At 40.3% G+C, this 20797-nt stretch overlaps 2 protein-coding genes and 3 non-coding genes across 6 annotated transcripts; 4 read left to right on the top strand and 1 right to left on the bottom strand.

Annotated features, from left to right (window-relative positions):
- The first annotated feature begins 1617 nt into the window (after positions 1–1617).
- rangap1a (RAN GTPase activating protein 1a) lies at positions 1618–11428 on the top strand. 2 transcript variants are annotated; one of them, XM_047572736.1, is made up of 16 exons: positions 1618–1714; positions 2492–2611; positions 2720–2847; positions 2937–2996; positions 3648–3827; positions 3913–4047; positions 4844–5002; positions 5437–5550; positions 7145–7244; positions 7334–7418; positions 7506–7677; positions 7762–7878; positions 8669–8774; positions 9844–9932; positions 10107–10228; positions 10872–11428. In XM_047572736.1, exons 2-16 carry the CDS (start codon positions 2500–2502, stop codon positions 10951–10953), a joined length of 1761 nt encoding a protein of 586 aa, XP_047428692.1. In that variant the 5' UTR covers positions 1618–1714; positions 2492–2499; the 3' UTR covers positions 10954–11428. The 2 variants fall into 2 exon arrangements, with proteins under 2 accessions (XP_047428692.1, XP_047428693.1); XM_047572737.1 differs by having other exon boundaries at positions 10107–10267.
- Positions 11429–12669: 1241 nt separating this feature from the next.
- On the top strand, positions 12670–19340 carry chadla (chondroadherin-like a). Its single transcript, XM_047572284.1, has 11 exons — positions 12670–12776; positions 12854–13009; positions 14270–14464; positions 14838–14993; positions 15102–15247; positions 15334–15572; positions 15662–15927; positions 17120–17456; positions 17559–17911; positions 18672–18838; positions 19014–19340. Exons 2-11 carry the CDS (start codon positions 12854–12856, stop codon positions 19291–19293), a joined length of 2295 nt encoding a protein of 764 aa, XP_047428240.1. The 5' UTR covers positions 12670–12776; the 3' UTR covers positions 19294–19340.
- On the bottom strand, positions 16607–16679 carry trnav-aac. The gene has a single exon. It is a non-coding gene; the product is annotated as a tRNA-Val (tRNA).
- Positions 16860–16932, top strand: trnav-cac. The gene has a single exon. It is a non-coding gene; the product is annotated as a tRNA-Val (tRNA).
- A 217-nt stretch (positions 19341–19557) lies between the features above and the next one.
- trnaq-cug lies at positions 19558–19629 on the top strand. The gene has a single exon. It is a non-coding gene; the product is annotated as a tRNA-Gln (tRNA).
- Positions 19630–20797: the final 1168 nt, after the last annotated feature.

Raw genomic sequence — 20797 nt, 5'->3', positions numbered from 1 at the left:
ACTACAGGACCAATGTGTAGAAGAATATGAAAATACAAGTGGAAATATGAAAATAGTGAAAAATAAAATAATAAATAAATACGTGTGGAAATATGAAAAGGTAAAAAACTAAAATAATAAATAAATACATGTTGAAATATGAAAAGGTAAAAAGCTATAATAATAAATCAATAAATGTGGAAAAATATAAAGAAAGAAATTAAAAAATGGGATAATATAAAAATAAATAAATAAAATAGTCAAAAATACAAGTGGAAAAATAAAGAGAAACAAATAATAATAAATGTGTAAAAAAGTAAATACATGTGGAAAAATAAACACACAAATAAATCAATAAATAAATGTTAAAATGGAAAGAGAAATAAATAAATAATGAAGCAATAAATGTGTAAAAAAAAGAAAGAAAGAAATTAAAAAATTGGATAATATGAAGAGAAATAAATGAAATAGTCAAAAATACTAGTGGAAAAATAAAGAGAAACAAATAATAATAAATGTGTAAAAAAGAAGTAAATACATGTGGAAAAATAAACACACAAATAAATCAATAAATAAATGTTAAAATGGAAAGAGAAATAAATAAATAATAAAGCAATAAATGTGGAAAAATAGAAAGAAAGAAATTAAAAAATTGGATAATATGAAGAGAAATAAATGAAATAGTCAAAAATACTAGTGGAAAAATAAAGAGAAACAAATAATAATAAATGTGTAAAAAAGAAGTAAATACATGTGGAAAAATAAACACACAAATAAATCAATAAATAAATGTTAAAATGGAAAGAGAAATAAATAAATAATAAAGCAATAAATGTGGAAAAATAGAAAGAAAGAAATTAGAAAATGGGATAATATGAAGAGAAATAAATAAAATAGTCAAAAATACTAGTGGAAAAATAAAGAGAAACAAATAATAATAAATGTGTAAAAAAGTAAATACATGTGGAAAAGTAAACACACAAATAAATCAATAAATAAATGTTAAAATGGAAAGAGAAATAAATAAATAATAAAGCAATAAATGTGTAAAAAAAAGAAAGAAAGAAATTAAAAAATGGGATAATATGAAGAGAAATAAATGAAATAGTCAAAAATACTAGTGGAAAAATAAAGAGAAACAAATAATAATAAATGTGTGAAAAAGTAAATACATATGGAAAAATAAACACACAAATAAATAATAAAGCAATAAATGTGGAAAAATATAAACATATAAAGTAATGAGGAAATACTAATACAGATAAAGAAATGTGGATATGAAGAGGAAAAAAATAAATGAATACATGTGGAAAATGAATACAATAATAAAATAAACAAATCTCGAAAAATAAAATGAAACCAGTTAATAAATAGAAGACTAACAAGAATGAATGACTTTGGAAATATAAATGAATCAACAAATAAATAATAAATTAAATACCAAGACAAACAAAGGAATGTGGAAATATAAAGACAAATAACTAAATAATAAATAGATTAGGATAAATAAAATGAAAGGAAGAAAGTGGAAATATAAAACTTAAAACAAATAACAGAATAAATAAATAAACGTGAAAATGAAAAGACGACGTTGTAGTATCATGGAACTACAAGGAACTACAAGACCCACGTCTCCCAGCGCTGCAGCCGTAAAGTCGGTCAGTGCTGTTTTGAACGACAGGGACGAGCGGGAGTGTGTCACTGGACTGGATTCAATCTACACAGCAGTGTAGTGGTAAAAAATGATCCTAATTCCTCCTTCTCTGAGGCAACACATTGTTAAAATAATTAGAACATATGTCATTATTTAACCGGGTTTGCAGCCGTTTAGTTAGACTTTAAAGGTGGTGTTAAAACCACGCTAACGACTCCACCAGCTAACCACGTTTTCCCATTTTATCATCTCAGTAGCAACGGTTGAACGTATTTACTCAGAAACACCAGGTTATTTTTATTGTTAAATTATCAATCACGCGCTTTGTTACAAAAACAACAGTTGCCAGCGAACTTGTTTCGGTTTGCGTTAGCATGGCGTTAGCAGCAGGCGGCTAATGGTAGCTGCCGGTTGGTTTACGAGTGGAAATCCACCCTAAAACAACAATCGAGAGGGATTAACGTGTTTGGATTATGAAAACAAACTATCGGCTGTTTGTTTGCATTGGCGGAACACAACGGAGCAAGCCTTTTGTTTAAGTTATTTTAACATGTATGTGCACAGATGCTCTGCGATTTTTAGCCCAGTAGGTAGATGTGTAAATTCAGTTTTAGGGTGGATTTCTCTTAAGTCAAAACAGCGCTTCAAGTGTTTTTGTTTGTGAAGTTTTTCTAGAAATAAAACAAGGTTTTGTTATTGTGTGTGTTAGTATTCTGTTCTGTGAGATGAACCTACTCTATCTATCTATCTATCTATCTATCTATCTATCTATCTATCTATCTATCTATCTGTCTGTCTATCTAGTCTTTGTTTTGGTGCTTTCTGAATCTCAATTAATGATGTGTTTTTGTCCCTCAGGTGCCACAATGGCGGCAGACATTGTTGCACAGCTGGCCGACTCTCTGGCCAAGACCGGGGTGGAGGATGGAGAGCTGAGCTACAAAGGCCAGGGACGAAAGCTGGACGATGCCCAATCAGGTGAGGCGTCGGCCGTGCCACGAACGTCCACTGTCTCGACCCTCTCGGAGGGACAGATTGACCCTCTTAACCCGTTAACTCTCTGTGTGTGTGACTTCGCTCCGCTAGTGGAGGAGATGGTGAAGGAGATCCAGGACTTTGAGGGTCTGCGGGCGCTGAGGCTGGAGGGAAACACTGTGGGCGTGGACGCGGCGCGGGCCATCGCCAAAGCCCTGGAGACCAAGAGCGAGTTCAAGGTTCGGACATTTTCATTTTCACCGGTGCAGGTGAAGCATCCACTAGACGGTTTCTTGCCTTTCACTGACTTTTATTTTCTTATTTTCAGCGCTGTCACTGGAGCGACATGTTCACAGGTCGTCTCCGCTCTGAGATCCCCCCCGCCCTGGTAATTCTCTCCGTCTAATGCACTAGTAGTTTAGTTTTTTTAGGACGGAACTTAAGAAGTAACTTAAGGTTTGACTTCATGAAAAAATACAGCATAAATTAATATGACCTGACACTAAATGAGAACCACAGCTCCAGGTTTCTGTGCCCGGGTTCCAGTTGTTTCTTCATAATGCAGCGATACTTCTGTTTTCTGTAAAAATATAAAAAAATATCTGTGACTGCTTCAAATCTGTTGGTTCAGTCAATCACACAACAGCTCTTTGGCTTTTTTAAAATTAATTTTACAACTTAGACACTATTAAAGTCTACGATTCAAGCTAACGCTGCTAATCTCCATGTTCTACTGTTCAACTTTTTACCACTCATGGGGTCGTAACCATGGTGACTTCAGCTAGCTGTGACATCACGGCCGTATCGTCTATAAAAATCTAAAAACACATTCAGAAACGACATAAAAACAGTTTAAATCTGCAAAGGAGCAGCAGTAAAGTGCAACACGAGAAGATTATCGTAACATTGTTGTAAGTTTATTGTTGTTAGCTTAGTGCAGAAATGGCCTGAATACGTTTCTAAATCTGGTTGATGAATCCCACGTTAATGAAACGAGCGTTTGTAGCTGAGGTCGTCTCTTTGTGCGTCTCTGTTGTAGAATTCGCTGGGTGACGCCCTGATGCTGGCGGGAGCCAGACTGACTGTTCTAGACCTCAGCGACAACGCGTTCGGCCCAGACGGGGTGAAGGGCATCGAGAAGTTGCTCCAGAGCCCGGCTTGTTTCACGCTCGAGGAGCTACGGCTCAACAACTGTGGGATGGGCATCGGTGGAGGGAAGGTGAGTCCGGTCGGGAGTTACTTTCAGCACCAGTCCACTGGTTTATAGATCCTACGTGGTGAATCTCGCTTTATCGACTCCTCAGATCTTGGCTGCGTCTTTGACCCAGTGTCACAAAAACTCCAGCGCAGAGGGCGCCCCCTTCAGCCTGAAGGTGTTCGTCGCAGGGAGAAACCGGCTGGAAAACGAGGGAGCCACTGCGCTCGCTCAAGCCTTCCAGGTACACGACTCATTTAGACGAGAACGTGGACGGTCCGGTCATTCTGAGCCGAGACGTCCTTCCTGGATTTTAAAATAACGATTTCTAGATAGATGGAGATATTTTGCTGCACTGACAGAACCATCAGACCTGAACGTTGATCGGATTTATGAGATGTGACGACTGAAAATGGCTGAAACCAGCATCAGATTTACTGTATTACCCACAGTTCACAGCGTTGTCAGGTCAGATACAAGAGATGTCGCGGGAATAATGGAAATAGATGGACAGATAGATGCTTTATTCATTTCCAGACTGGGAAATGTCACAGTTGCAGCAGCAGTGCACAGGTACACAACAACATTCATGCTATATAACAGTATATATATACTATAAACACGTTATTTACAGAAATGCAACGAATAGTTAAAAAAATAAGAAATCACAGCTCATTTCATGGCCACATGTTTGTTTGCCACTTCAACACGGCTGCAACTTCACACTGAATACATTGTCCTCGTGTCCATCCCGATTATTCATAATTGTTGGTTGATTAGACATTTTTTATACATTCTTTCCCCACACTATTTTCCAGCACGGCCACTCGACTGTTGCACATATTTAAAATAAACCTGTGTGTATTATCTGAGTAGCTTAATATTGAATGCAAAATGGTGATAATAAAGTATATTTATAAATATCACTAGGCTGAGTTTAATATCTTTATGTAGTCGTAGGGAGACGATGCAAATTAGTTTTAAATGAAAACTGTTTCCAAGCCGAATCAGTCGTTCCTACGTACGGTTTGTGTCCTCAGTTGATCGGCAGCCTGGAGGAGGTGCACATGCCCCAGAACGGCATCAACCACGCGGGCGTGACGGCGCTGGCCTCGGCCATGCAGCAGAACGCCGGGCTCCGCATCCTCAACCTCAACGACAACACCTTCACCGAGAAGGGGGCCATCGCCATGGCTCAGGTACACGTCAGCGTCCGCCGACTCCTAAATATACGAGAAAATTTCATCGTCGTTGGTCTTAAATCATATTTAGTCCAGTCTTCACATTAGTGGAGCCCAGAGATGTCAATAGTTGACGATACATTTTAGTTGCTTTTAAATGAAGCCTGAGTCTCTGATTTTCCTTATATTTCATATTTTGTGTAAAAAGGTTAAAAATACAATTGAGGCAAGTGCATGTTGAAACAGGTAAAAGGTTGTAAACAAAAAGTAATATTAAACTATTTCCTCTGTAACTGTTGTTACTATTGTTGTTTCCATTCCTTTAACATTTTTAACCTCTTGGTCTTTTTATCATGGTCACTATCCAAGTCTTGATGTAAACTCATCTTTCTCTTCTGTCTTCTTTCTTTCCTGCACCACGTGGACATCATGACCACGTCTCGTCCTCACAGGCCCTGAAACACCTGCGGAGCGTCCAGGTCATAAACTTCGGAGACTGTCTGGTGCGACCGGCCGGAGCTAAAGCTCTGGCGGAGACGGTGTCCGAGGGACTCCCGATCCTCAAGGTGAGTCCCGACAAACCTCTGGACCAGACCCAAAACCTGGGACGCACACCATGAAATGAACAGTGTCAACAGTTCACACTCCTCAACAGTAGGTGGCAGTAAAGCTGCATATTTCTGTCTTCTTGATGCTTCTTATCAGATGGATGGATGGATAGTTAGAACGATAGATGTTTAATTAATCCCAAACTGGGAAATTTCACATCTCAATAGTTGGACTAGTTGAACGAGAATTAGAGATCGACACATCGGGCTGATATTTAAGTTTTTTTTTACTGGTATCAGCATGTGCCGATACACAGGTGCGTTCGCCGATACACTGCAGAGCTGTGCAGCCCATACATTTCCCCTCCCCCCGTTAATAGAGTCCTGGAAAATACTTGGATTCACCCTCTTTTTACGTCTTTATTTTGTTTTCATAAGCAGTTTCTAAATGAACTTTTTTTTAATTACCAGCCAAGAAGATTTTCCTCGAGTGATATAAAAGAGATTATGAGTGTCGTTAAATGCATTTGATCATTTTATTAACATTGTTGGCGTGAAAAACACATTTAATTTCCTTTTCCTTTTGATATTCTTTGAGTTCAATACATTTTTATGTTTCTTTTGGTTAAATTGAGAAGTTTTTTGTTACCGTTGTGTCATTTTTATCACGTAAACGAAGGAAGAAAAAGCAGCATCAGCTCCAAATATCGGCTCAGGAAAATCAGCAGCGCTTTGGCCAGGGCTGATGTTAAAAAAAAACACGGTATCGGCCCTGAAAAATCCATATCGCTCTATCTCTAGCTTGAATCAACCTCCTCAGACCCAGTGTCCTCATATGGGGACGTTAAGTTTCAGGTTTGCGGCCGATTATTCTGCATCACTTAAACTTTTAGCCTCTTAACTAGACACTAGTTGGTGTAAAACCATGTTGGCATCATTTCAGCAGATTCGTTCTGCAGCTGATCAGATAATAAAAGTGGACGAGGTTCAAACCCTGAACTTCTTTATTTATGCTTATTAACTTTTCTAGTTTAACATGAGAAAGCTGTAAGTTCGCTTCGCCTTCATACTTGCTGCTGTTGGCTAGGCTAGTTAGCTGGTGTCTTCTTGTTGGTTGCTAGCTGCTAGCGCCCAAATGTGTTTATAACATCTCATCCTGTGTAATAATGAACGCTAATTAGCAGGTACTCGAGACATGAACATGAACTTTGAGTTTTATCTTTTGTTATATATTGACGACTTTATTATAATATTGAGTGAAATAATCCCTGTGTCCACATATGAGGACTACTTCCTGTCTAAAGATGATGCTTAGTTTTTTATAGTTTTCAGGTCCTAATAATCTCAAATAAAGAGAAATAAAAATGCAAACCGCACTAAAGCTCAGGTCTGAGGAGGTTAAAATGCAGCTAATTGAGCATAAAAGTGAATAATTCTCACACTAACATCGTCACTTTCTGGTTGTTGTGGTTCAATATTACATTTGTTTTTCAGTTTTCTTTGATTTTGTGTTTGTGGCTTTAAGTCATTAAAGCTCTTAAACCTGGACCAGCTGAGAACCAGTGCTCTCGACCTCCGTCGTCTCTGTTAAATATTCTGTCGCGTTTCACAGGAACTGAACTTGTCCTTCGGGGAGATAACGGAAGAAGCTGCTCTGGCTGTGGCTCACGCTGTGAAGGACAAAGACCAGTTAGAGAAGCTGGACCTCAACGGTACAAAAAACCTCAAACTACAGAGTCAGGCTGGGTTTAAAACTTCAGTCAGAATTAACCTGATTCAAAATGACCCCGTTGGTTTTCAGGTAACTATTTGGGGGAGGACGGCTGCAAAGCTTTGAAGGACGTCATGGAGGAGATGAACATGGCCGAGCGTCTAGGATCCCTCAGGTAACATCATCGTATCTTCTCCTTCTGCATCATCAGAGGCTTTTAAATGAGCTGAGACTTAAACGTTTCTTAAACGTTTCTCCTCAGCGATGACGAGGGCGAACCGGAGGAGGACGACGATGAGGACGAAAATGATGACGATGACGATGACGAAGACGTGGAAGAAGAGGAGGAGGAGGAGGAGGAGGAGGAGGAGGAAGAAGAAGAAGACGACGAGGAGGAGGAGGAGGAGGAGGAAGAGGAAACCAGTGGTGACAAGGTCGAATAAATCAATAAATAAAATAATAGTGTGGTTCTAAACAGGCCCAGGATCTAAAAGTCTTCGCCTCCTTTCTCCTCACAGTTCTCCACTCCGACATCAGCCCCACGGCCTCCAGACGTCTCCTCCTTCCTCAGCTTCCCGTCGCCCGACAAACTCCTCAAACTCGGGGCCAAGAGGGCGCTGATGATCGAGCAGCAGGTACCAGACGGAGATAAAACCAGCGTTAGATCCGCTCACGCTTTATGTTTAGTCACGTTTTAAATCTCAGTGAGGTTTATCGTCATGTGGTTTTCATTCGGAAAAGATGAAGGAAACGTTGTCGGGTCTGATCAGGGTCTAATGTGGTCTACGAGGTCCAGCTCTGCAGGAACCATGAAGAATAGAAGGAGAAGTGTCCTAATGTTCTAACGCTCTAAACACATGTTTATATTAGTTTACCACTTAAGAGCGGTAGTTTTTCCCTTTTTCATATCTTATATATATTTTTTATCTTATTATTCATCTTTTATATAGTCCACTCTTTATTCTTGTTATTTTTCTGCCCCACGTATGCAAACTGCAATTTCTAATTGTAATTGTAATATTTAGTAAATTCATTGATTTTTTTTTTTACAAGCGTTTTTTTTTTAGACATGGTTGTTTGGTTATTGGTAAATCCATTTAATTTCATGACATTTTTTTTGTATTCTCTTATTTTAATTCATTTATTTTACATTTTTTGTATTGATTATTTAATATTTATTTTATTGTTTATTTAATTTCTATTTTATTTTATTTATATTTTTGTTGATTGTTTAATATTTATTTTATTGTTTATTTAATTTCTATTTTATTTTATTTTATTTATATTTTTGTTGATTGTTTAATATTTATTTATTTAAATTTTTTTATTTAATTTTTATTGGGGTTGACATTCAGAATTTCCGAGTATTTTAATGACTGAAGGGTTAAAGACTCGTTGCTGACTCGTTCTCCTTCCTGTGTCCAGGTCGACGTTTCAGATGCGACTAAAGCGGCCGAAGCGTTCCTCAAGATCTCGTCTGTGTACAAGGAGGAGAACAGCGACGTTAAGGAGGCCGTGCTGGACTGTGTCGGTGAGAGTTCACTCCTGGTAGCTGTCGCTAGGTCACTACAGGAAGTTTGAAGCAAAGGATCCGCTCAGTGATTCTCAACTAACACGGATGCTAACAGATGAATGCTAACAGACGAATGCTAACATACAAATCAGATGAATGCTAACAGCTGCATGCTAACACAGATGCTAACAGGTGAATGCTAACCAATGAATGCTAACACGGATGCTAACAGGTGGATGCTAATAGACGAATGCCAGCATACAAATCAGATGATTGCTAACAGCTGCATGCTAACACGGATGCTAATAGATGAATGCTAACCGACGAATGCTAGCATACAAATCAGATGAATGCTAACAGCTGCATGCCAACCGATGAATGCTAACATGGATGCTAACAGGTGAATGCTAACCGATGAATGCTAACACAGATGCTAACAGGTGAATGCTAACACAGATGCTAACAGGTGAATGCTAACTGATGAATGCTGATAGACGAATGCTAGCATACAAATCAGATGAATGCAAACAGCTGCATGCTAACACGGATGCTAACAGATGAATGCTAACCGACGAATGCTAGCATACAAATCAGATGAATGCTAACAGCTGCATGCTAACCGATGAATGCTAACATGGATGCTAACAGGTGAATGCTAACTGATGAATGCTGATAGACGAATGCTAGCATACAAATCAGATGAATGCAAACAGCTGCATGCTAACACAGATGCTAACAGATGAATGCTAATAGCTGCATGCTAACACGGATGCTAACAGATGAATGCTAACCGACGAATGCTAGCATACAAATCAGATGAATGCTAACAGCTGCATGCTAACCGATGAATGCTAACACAGATGCTAACAGGTGAATGCTAACTGATGAATGCTGATAGACGAATGCTAGCATACAAATCAGATGAATGCAAACAGCTGCATGCTAACACCGATGCTAACAGGTGAATGCTAACCGATGAACGCTAACACGGATGAACAATAAGTTATTTTTGTTTTGTTTTTGTCACTTTTATTCCGACACATTCATCTCGTAACCAGATGTTTTATGTTTTTTTTTATTCCTGCAGATGCTCTAATGAGGAAAGCTTTCTCCGCTCCTTCCTTCCAGAGCTACAGCTTCGTGTCGTCGTTGTTGGTGCTGCTCGGCCTCATCAAGGTGTTTGTCTTTATTCACCTCTCACTATCACGATATACCGATACCAGGTCTCATATACCGATACCGATGCCGATACTTTTAGACGTCTGCTTGTGTTTATAAACATAAAAACAGATTCATAAAAGTTATATATAATATTAATATTTCGTCCCGTCCGTCCGTCCTCTCTCTCAGAGTGAGGACAAGATCCGCCCCGTCGTGGTGGTTCCCGGCCACCTGCAGGCGCTGGAGCACATCGTTCGCCAGGACTACTTCCCCAAAGAGAGCGTGGCCGTTCTGGAGGCCTTCATGTCCCGGTAAGGACGTGGCAGAATGAGCCAATCAGGAGCCTCCAGGTACAAAACTCGTCCCACGCTCAGCTGTGAAAGCACCACAGTCAAAATGTCTTTGCACTCGGTGTAGTGATGGAGGTGGATCCATGTTATACACGTTATTATTATTATTATTATTATTATTATTATTATATTCAAGCCTTCAGCATCACTGACCTGTTTACAGATGTATCATCTGAAGGATGTTGTTTATTTTACATCATGTTATTAATTAGTTGTAGCCACACTCACTCCTTCTTCTTCTTCTTCTTCTTTGATTTTCAGTAGCTTTGTCACCAGCCACCGTTTACACAGAAGAGGTTTTTGTCACTACTTGGTTCTGACCTTAAATAAATAAATAAACGTACATAAGAGATCGTTCTAAAAGGTGGAAAACAACTTCCTCCAACTTAAATAATTTTTCCACTAAAAGGAGTCAGTCGACGGTTCAAACCGAGACAGTTTAATACAGTCACACACATCATGAACTTCTAGTCATGAATTTATTTGACTTGTTATGTGGGATTAGTGTAATTTTCCATTCACAGCCTTTGTATGTTTTGGGATGTGTCGACACAAACCGAGCGTCTATAATATGAAGTTTAAACTGATGTGTCGTGATTCTCAGGACCAACAAATCCATGGAGTCGTGTGGCAGCGCCAGAAACCTCCTCCTGTCGTCTCTGCAGAGAATCAGGTCTGAGAGCTGAGGTCTGAAACAACCAACAACAACTACAATAATAATAACAACAACAACTACAACTACACACCTTCCTCTGGACTTGAAAACGTGGCGTGTTTGAAGTGGAGTTTGCTCTTATGAACTGAAATCCTTCATCGATACGGAACCACAAGACGGCACTGACATCATGGACTCATTTGTTTTCTGGAGAAGAAGAAGAAGAAGAAGAAGAAAAACACCTTCTCAGAATAAATACCTGGACCTTGTTTTCTATTACACACCTGCCTTTGCTGTTGTATTGTTTTATAGTAAATGTTTATTGAATTCACATTTAAGGTCATTTGGTGATAAACTGTCTGAAAAGATTGTGTTTAAAGCTCGACCGGTCGGAGGGGATTTAATAAACGTGTTTTCTGCCCTGATGTTTCCTTGGTTTGTGTTTTTTAAGGGTTTTCTTATTATTCTTATTATTGAAGTGGAAAATAAAGACGTGTGTATGTGTATTTGTCTATTATTTATTTGATAGTGCACATTAATGAATTCAGACAACGAGATGTAAATGTGCCAGACTTTAGCAACAATACTAATTTGCATTAACATATATATTTATACATGAAAAATGATTGTATTTAATGTATTTAATCCTAGAAAATATTCCTCATCTCAGGTCGTTTAGGATCAGGTTTATTCTAAGAACAGGAAGCAGAAAGATTTATCTCAGCTTTTATTTATTTCTTCACTTTAAATTGTTTAACTTGGGTCAAATGTTTTTGTAGCCTTCCACAAGCTTCTTTTTATCCTAGAAATACTTGAACTTTGTCAGGTTTATATATTTATTCACCACTCTCTTTCTATTGGATTGAGGTCAGGGTTTTGTGAACCCCACTACTATACCTCTTCAACTTTTTTGTTTATGTTTGGGCTCATTGTCCATTTATTAGATGCATTTGAGACCTTTAGCTTTTAACTCCTTCCCATTTTCTGAAGTTCACCACTTGCTCCTGCAGTAAAAACTCCTCCACAACATGATGCTGCCACCACCGTGCTTCAGAGCTAGGGTGGTTTTCTACAACTTACATCTCCTCCATCTTTTTTCCTCCCAACTAATACTATACTTGGGTATTTGGTTGTTCAGGAAGCCTAATTTTCAGTATCTGCTGTGAGCTTGTAACTAAGTGTTTCTGTAACAGCTGATCAGTGGCCACAGCAATTTGGAGGAATCTGATCCCGTTCCTTGAAACAGAACCGTGTCAGTTCTGAGATGTTGGTGAACTGATGCTGAACATTTCCATCGGATTAAGGTCAGGACTTTGACTTGGCCGTTCCTTCTTTAACCGTTCTTTTTTGAGAACAACTCGTGTTCTTGGGCTCATTGTTTTCCTTCGTGACCCAGTTCCTCTTCACATTCATGTCCTCACATTTTCTTTTAGAGTTCATTGGTCCATCGATGACGTCAAGAGATCTTGAAGGTTCTGATGGTTCGTGACGCCTCTTATTGAAACCAAACTATTCTTCTCTGGTCTCATCCATCCACTACTAAACCTTGTCCCAATGGTCTTATACATACAACATAAAATCTTTGCAGTGGATAATCGGAACAAGTTAAATGCAGCTGTTTGCGTCCTCCTCTGCTTTAGCCTCCGAGTCGGCAGCAAATGTAAAGCCAACGTGTTAATTTGCACCAAGGGGCCGCGGAGACCAGAGGTCACAGCTGAAGAATTTACCACAGCCTTGTTTGTTAGCATGCGGCTCCACGGACCCCAGAACCTGGACGCAGTCAGAGTGGAATAAAGTCCTGGACTTGTTGTAGCTTCGTTTGGTTGACGGTGGTCGGACGCTCGAATCTTAAAGGTAAGACAACCTGTTTCTGATCAGTGTGATGAGCTGAAAGTCTTTCATTCATCAGATTTCTGTTTCATCCGATGCAGATGTTGGTCTCTGCTGCGGTTTTGTCGCTGATGTCATTGTTGAGTTTGACCGCGGAGGCTAAAAGATGTCCCAGAGAGTGCAGCTGTGACGCAGCGAAACTGACTGTAGCCTGCGTTGGAAAGAACCTGATGGAGGTTCCTCCGACTGTAGACGAGGTGAGGAGTTCAAACACTGTGCGGTTCATTCGTTTCACACATTCATACATCTCATTTAAACAAGTTTCTTAATCGACTGAGTCTAATAATGAGATTTCTACAGAATATGTGACAAATTCCTTGATCTCTGTCACTGACCTCATTAGGCCAGAATATTAGTTTAAATAAGTAATTATATAAATATGATCATTTACATACGATTGTAAATCTGTCCGTTTTCCTTCACTTGTTCATATAGAGAGCGCCCACATCACTGAAAATCCAGTCCACGTTTTCCCTGCGACCTTTCTTGCACTCAGTATTTTTCTAGTTATTAAGTAATATTTTTCATGGCTCCACATATTCAATCTGAAATCTGTGCAATTGGAGTTTGCTGCATTTGTTCTTGAAAAGTGAAACGTTAGCTGTTTGTGAAATTTTGTGCTCATGCGCTACGTTCGCTTACATCCTGTGCTGGATCTTCTGGGGCCTGAGCCTCCCCGTCCTTAAAACCTGGTGACGCCCCTGATCTCTGTCAACTTTTTGATTTAAAAATTGTTTTATATGTTATCATAAATTTCGACAGGCCTAATAGCAGAATCTAAATCTAAAGTCTTGTATTATGTGGCGTGCTTAAAATACCTCTTAATTCAATTTAATAGTCAACTACCTGGGGCTCAGTTTGACGAATGTTGTTACGTTGGCTTTGGCGTTAATGCAGATTCCTACGTAACATAACGTGACGCAGAGGACGAGAGTTGAGACTGGTCCGCTTGGTAGTAGCGTGTTTCCACTTTCCAGCTGCTTCCTCATCTCCCTAATTTTTTTAATTGGTTGTTTTGGATCAATAAAGAATCGGTTACCGAGGAGATTCGGAGATACAGACATTTGTACAACTCGTGTTTAAGTTTGAGTTGTCATTGTTGAGAGTGAAAGTGAAGCAGGAAGTGGAAACATAATTAAGCTACCTGGCAAAAAAAATCCACAGCGCCGCCTAGTGTCTGGGTGGTGTTTTTACAGAGAGAGACAGACTGACGAGGTACAAGTATAAATGACCCCTCTATGTCCTGTAAAAGAACCTTTACTCTCCATCTGTCTCCACATTAAGACCCAAATGATCTGACTGGCTCAGCAGATCTTTGCAGAAGCAGCATCACTTCCCAACAGAGAGACTCCAACTTCATGCTACATTAAAAATAGCGTGCGGGGGGAATCTCGTCTGGCTTCCATCTTGTTTTTTGTTTGTTTGTTTGTTTGTTTGTTTTAATCATTCCAACACAGATTACCGTCAAACTCGACCTGAGGAATAACGACCTGCAGGTGTTACCCAGAGGGGCGTTCCTCCACACGCCCTACCTCACCCACCTCAACCTGCAGCGCTGCAACATCGTCAAGGTGAAAGAAGGCGCCTTCCGCGGTCTGGGCCGCGTCGTGTCCCTAAACCTGGCCTACAACAAGATCGACGTCCTTTACCAGGTAGAAATCAGAAACGTGTGGCGATACAAGATATGTTGTAGTTCTCACTCAAGCATCTGATCATTAAAGGACCCTCATCATGAAAGTTTCTGATGGGTAACACCCACAGATGCAACTGTTTACTCCACACCAGTATGTCTGTGAAGGTTCTCAGTCATCCAGGTCATGGTAACCCAAAAAAATGAATAAGGTCAAGTCCAGTTCTACAAGTCCAGCTGACCTTATTCAACGCTTTTTTGGATCCACACCAGTATTTTAGGGCTAAAGACTTGGATCGTACGTCTTCAAGAAACCCAACAAGTCCGGTTTTCCTTTGTTTCCATTTACTTTTCTGATCACTTATTTTTATTTATTTATTTTTTTACCATTGCAGGAGTCCTTTGATGGTCTCTCCTCCCTGAAGGAGCTGCATCTGGACCACAATCGAGTCGAGGAGATCCAACCTGGAGCCTTCACGCAGCTCGGCTTCCTCAACATGCTGTCCCTCACCCACAACCAGCTGGTTTACATCCCGAACATGGCCTTCCAGGTAGAGTAAAGCACTTTGACACACTCTAGTGCAGGTCCTGAAAATCCAGTCAAGCAAAGTGAAATATTACAAATACAGAAAACTCTAAATACTTCATTCTGCTTCCAGGGTCTGAACAACATCAAGTGGCTTCGTCTCAGCTACAACTCCCTGAACAACCTGGCACACGAGGCGTTTACTGGACTCTTCACCCTCAACCGCCTCAGCCTGGATCACAACGAGCTGCAGTTCTTCCCAACGCAGACGATGATGAGGTGAAGACTCATTTCTGTTGTCGTCTTTTTTAACCGGTACACAAAGAATAAATCCTTTTATTCTCCAATCTCCGTCCTCTGTAAAGACTTGTTCATGTCACTCGTCTGGACATGAGCCACAACCCCATGATCTACCTCGGAGAAGAATCTGTCTCCATGGCGAAGCTCACACACCTCTACCTGGACCACATGTCCCTCCAGGACCTGTCGGACCAGGCTTTGTCCCAAACTCCGCTACTCTCCCACTTGGACCTGAGCCACAATCAGCTTCGTTACCTGGAGCCGCTCTCCGGCCCCAAGAAGCTAACCAGCCTCAACCTGACGGGTACAACTCTGCCCTGAAGAAATAAAAACCACGAGAGATGTTCGTATGCAGAAGGCTGATGCTTGTTGTTGTTGTTTTTCTCAACGCAGGGAACGCCATCAACTGTAACTGCTTCCTGAGGCCCCTGAAGCATTGGGCGAGGGTTGGTGGTTTAAAGCTACTGGGGGCCTGCGCTGGACCCCCTCACCTCTCAGATGAGCCTCTGCAAACGGTGGCTCCTGCGGATCTTCGATGCCGAAGCAAAGAGGAGACGCTAAAGGAGGAGGAAGAGGAGGAGGAGAAGGAAAGCACAGCACTCCTACCCACAGCGAAGCCCAAGCAGAACATCAAGTGTCCAGTTGACTGTGAATGTGACGTGAGTGAAATGGTTTTGTTTGGGAAATTTTTGGATAATTTTTTATTAACCAAACCAGCCACTTCGGGCCCCCAAACATTTTATCTCAAATCGTCGCTAAAGTTACCAAATATCATTACCTTTCATGGTCTGTTGTCACCACACTGCTGCTGCTAGTCTGTACATATCTTAATACTTGATGCTAACATGCTAGTACTTGTCAACTTTAAGTGCTGTAACATCTCAAAGTTTTGCTAAAGATTGTCTATGTCTCTAAAAATAATAGTCAGTTTAGGCCTCTGACAGATTATAATGATGGATAAACTTTTTGCAACTGTTTTGCAACTTCTGTTTTGAAGCTCAGTGTAGGTGGTACTAGCGGTCGCCATCTTGGCCAATGTCCGCGACCCTTATATGATCGAGAATGTGGCTATGTTTATAAGTTCTTCTTGAAATCATGTGAAACAGTACACATCTGTCCTCACCTTAAGTGACTCTCATACAAATCTCAACTGTCTCAACAATTTTTCTGAGATTTGCCTGGTTTATATAAGAGCCACTGTCCACAAAAAGCTCAAAAAAATAACAGCAGGGTGTCCTTGTTGAAATACTGAAATTTAAAAACAGACCATGACGTAAGGAATAAATATGTTTTATTGTTTTCGTGAGTGCAAATATTTATATTGAAAAATAAAAAATCTGTTTCCGCCCGGTTTCGAACCGGGGACCTTTCGCGTGTTAGGCGAACGTGATAACCACTACACTACGGAAACTACGTGAGACATCGACCCAATCATGTGGTAATATCGTTGCACCTACATACATATTGACATACATATTTTTGCTGGTGTTTAGTGGATTTGTTGCATGTTTTTAATAGATGCACTGAATCACTATATACTGTTCCATTAGATCCGACAATTAGTTGAGTGGAAGATTCACCTTTCTCAGCCGTTTCCGTAGTGTAGTGGTTATCACGTTCGCCTCACACGCGAAAGGTCCCCGGTTCGAAACCGGGCGGAAACACTTATTTATTACTGTTGTCCCACTACCAAAAATACTGTGCTTGACCCTTACCACTAGGATAGTCAATACAAATTTCTTGCGCCCTCTAAAGGACATTTTGGGGCCATACATTTTAAAACTACAAAAACAACATTTGTATATAATTCCATCTAGATTTACTGTCATATCTAATTTGTTCCCTTTGCAGATTGAAGCCCAACATGCCACTTGTGAAGGCCGGGGTCATACTAAAGTCCCGAAAGGTTTCCCCGCCAAGACACAGCTGCTCGACCTCCGCAGCAATCACTTCCACTACCTTCCTGCCAAAAGCTTCCCTGGCGTCACTCAAACTGTTTCTCTTCACCTGGAGCTCTGCAAGATACATGAAATTGAAGGTGGTGCTTTCCAGGGCATGGCAGACCTGTTCTACTTGTACCTTTCTGACAATGACCTCACATTCTTGGACCCCAGAGCTTTTGCTGGAGTCCCGAAGCTCACCTACCTCTACCTGGAAGGGAACCGGCTGGCACAGTTCCCTGGAGGAGGTAAGTTGTGCCTCGTCTTGTCACATTAAAGGAATTAAACTTGTTTGTGAGAAACGCTGGAACTGAAACATGATTATGTCCTCTGCTTTGTATCTCCTGTAGCTCTGTCGCTCTTACCAGGTCTGTTCGTGTTACATCTGGAGCGAAACACCATCCCAAAACTAGAGCCCACTGGTTTGCTGTCCTCAACGACGCCCACACTCAGGGAACTGTACCTGAGCAACAACACGATTACTGACATTGCTAATGGGGCTCTGAACTCTGCTTTGCTGAGTACGCTTCACCTGGATTCAAACCAGCTGAGCGAGGTTCCTACCAAGGCTCTTCTTGAAGCTCCGAATCTGGAGGAGCTCAACCTGTCTCAAAACTCAATTAGCTGGGTGGGACCAGCCGCTTTCCAGCCCATATCGCAAAGTCTGAAAAGGCTTCACATGAACGAGATGGGAACGAAGAAGGTTTGTTTTTTATGTTTTCAGTTTTCTTCTTGAGGAACATGGAGGTTGCATAGTGGTTGTTCAAGTTGTTCGACCCAATTAAAGACTGAGTAGGACGTAGGACACCAAGTCCTACTGGTGCATAATTTTGGTACCTCTCAAATTATTATGGAGTGATCTTTGTTGGTGGACCACACCTGAGGAGGGGAACAGTCGTCTTGAATCTCCATTTGTTCTAAATCTGTCTTACTGTGGATATTTTGTGAATTTCAAACTCTTCAGAGATGTAACATTCTCCAGGATGATGAGCAACAACTGTCTGTGCTCGTCAGAAATCTGTTTGTGAAGGTCAGACTGAGACAAATCCCTGATTTATTTCAACTAAATGAGGAACTAAACGACACCAAAGTCTCAGCACATTGGTCTCTGATTTGGCCTTGAAATGAACTTGACATTCACCTCATTGATAAGTAATACTGGCTCATTTTACAATGCTTGATTGGGTTTCAGGTGATTTCATGCAGAAATTTAAAAAATCTGAATAAAATTGCTAGCACTGTATGCTAGCATAATAGCATAAAAGGCACCAAAAGTTTCCCGCTATATGGTAACGCTATCATGGCAACATACTCATTTTTAGTTGGTTTCGTATGTTCGCCATCTTAGCTGAGCGTGTTAGCACATGCTAACTAGCATGACAATCCAACAGCTGTTAAAACAACCAAAGACGTCACTACAAAATGAGTTTCTGATCATTTCCTTCCACTGTACCACCATCCAGATGTCCAAGGATGCTCTGCTGGGTCTGGGTCCTGGTCTGACGACTCTGACCCTGAGAGGAAACCAGCTAGAGGAGCTTCCTGACCTGAGACCACTCCTCGGCCTGGAGGCGGTCGATCTGCAGGACAACCCTCTGCTGTGTGACTGCTCTCTGCTGCCTCTACGCAGGTCGGTGACCAATCTCCCTCAAACTTAAACAATCACCGAATGCACCGAATATTGCACTAGTTTAGCATTTTGTTGCTCTGTACCTGTGCATGTGTAATAAAATAAATAAGTAATAAAACTCAACCTATCTATCTGTCTTACCAAGCACATTCCTCTCATTGTGTCGGCTGCTCAGGTGGATGGAGAACGCGAGTTTGGAGGTGGCTGCAACCTGCGGTCACCCTCCAGAGCTCATGGGTCAGACGGTGAAGGACGTCCAAGTCTTCGCGTCCTGCCCAGAAAACGTCTCTGACTCGTCTCCTCCGAACGAGAAGCTTCCTGCAAAAGTGAAGAAACCCAAACTCGTGAAGCCCCTCAAAGCCCGGCCTGAAAAGCTGGTGACCAAACCAGCCAAGAAACAGCTGAAGAATAAACCAGCAACACCTAATATGAAGAAAAATAGGAAGACACTTTGATATTAGACAGTTTCAAGTTTGTTTATTATGACATTTATGGGCTTGTAATTGCACTGTTTTTTTTTCTTGTAATTCAATTGGTCAAGATTAAAAATATGTGTGAAATATGCATGATATTTTTTGCAATATTACAAATATACCACAAATAAAGGTGAAGAGAGGCTGACGATTTAGTTTAATCTGGGCGCTACCCTGTGAAAAGTGAAAGACACCATAGCTCTGAGTGAGTTTATAACTTATTTCCGGGACGCACGGCAACATGGCGGTTCCATGGTGTAATGGTTAGCACTCTGGACTCTGAATCCAGCGATCCGAGTTCAAATCTCGGTGGAACCTGATTTTTTTTTTTTTTCGTGTTTTTTTTTTTGGGGGGGCTTTTTTTTTTAACCCACTCTTGGCTTTTTGCGGATACGGATTTCTCAATACAGCTTTGCGAAAGCGGCCCCGACCGTTATATCAGGATACATTTCTTTTAATCATCTAAATAACTCGATGACGTGAAGTTATTATTTGACTTTATCAGATGTAATAAACATAAATTTTTTGCAGCACATCGGCGTCCTCTTGTCTCTAGAAGAGAGAGAAATATTAGGTTTGTTAGAGATGATCCTCGACTGGTTCTCCGCTTACTTATCAGACAGAAGGTTTTACCTGATTGAACAATAAGTTACCCTAACTTCAGACAGTCCATGTTAAAATCTATTACTAACCTTCTTTATCGACGGCTTTTATTTTGAAGAATGGCGATGTGAGATCGGAAAGATGCCTACAGGCATCGTTCAGACAACAAACCCTTCAAAAGAGTTTCTTTTCTAATGTTTTAAATACAATGGTATATATTGTAAGATCTGAACATAGATCTCAACTTTAAATGAGAATGTTTTTTTCCCCACATTTTTTCAACATATTGCTCGTGTTCCAAAACATGAGCAATATGTTCCCACATCATAACATATCTACTCAGAACAGTGTGGCATTAGTTAACATAATAAGTAACATACAGAAGGGAGTTATAAAATATTTATGTAGTTTTAGTTCTTTTCAAAAGTCATTACAGAGCTGATCACTGTGTGACTGAGCTGAATCTTCCTGTAAACACTTGACCACAGTCAGTTTTAATTAACTGCACTTTGCCTTTACTACTGATGTGTGTTATGGTACTGTATTAAGCAATAATGAAGAAAGGACATTTTTTTATTTGTCCTGATGCAAAACCAGTGTTTGAAATGACCTGGAGCACTTTAGAACTGTAGTTTTATTATTTTTGAGATATTACCCATAGAATACACTGGTATGTCTATATATATATATATAGAGAAAGAGAGAGGGAGAGAATCTCTGTATATGTGTTACATATGGCATAACATTCCATGGTGTCTCTCCGTTCTGCTGCTTTATATTTAAGTTTTATTTTAATTGTTTTATGCTGGAGTATATGCTAAGTCCGTAAAGCTACTGAACAAAGAAAGAACAACCTGTGTCATATAATTTTTGCAAGGAGATG

Source organism: Mugil cephalus, chromosome 20 (assembly GCF_022458985.1).
Source record: "Mugil cephalus isolate CIBA_MC_2020 chromosome 20, CIBA_Mcephalus_1.1, whole genome shotgun sequence".
Classification (NCBI taxonomy): Eukaryota; Metazoa; Chordata; class Actinopteri; order Mugiliformes; family Mugilidae; genus Mugil; species Mugil cephalus.
Note: the sequence above shows the minus strand (reverse complement) of the source record. Positions and strands in the feature narration are given on the sequence as shown.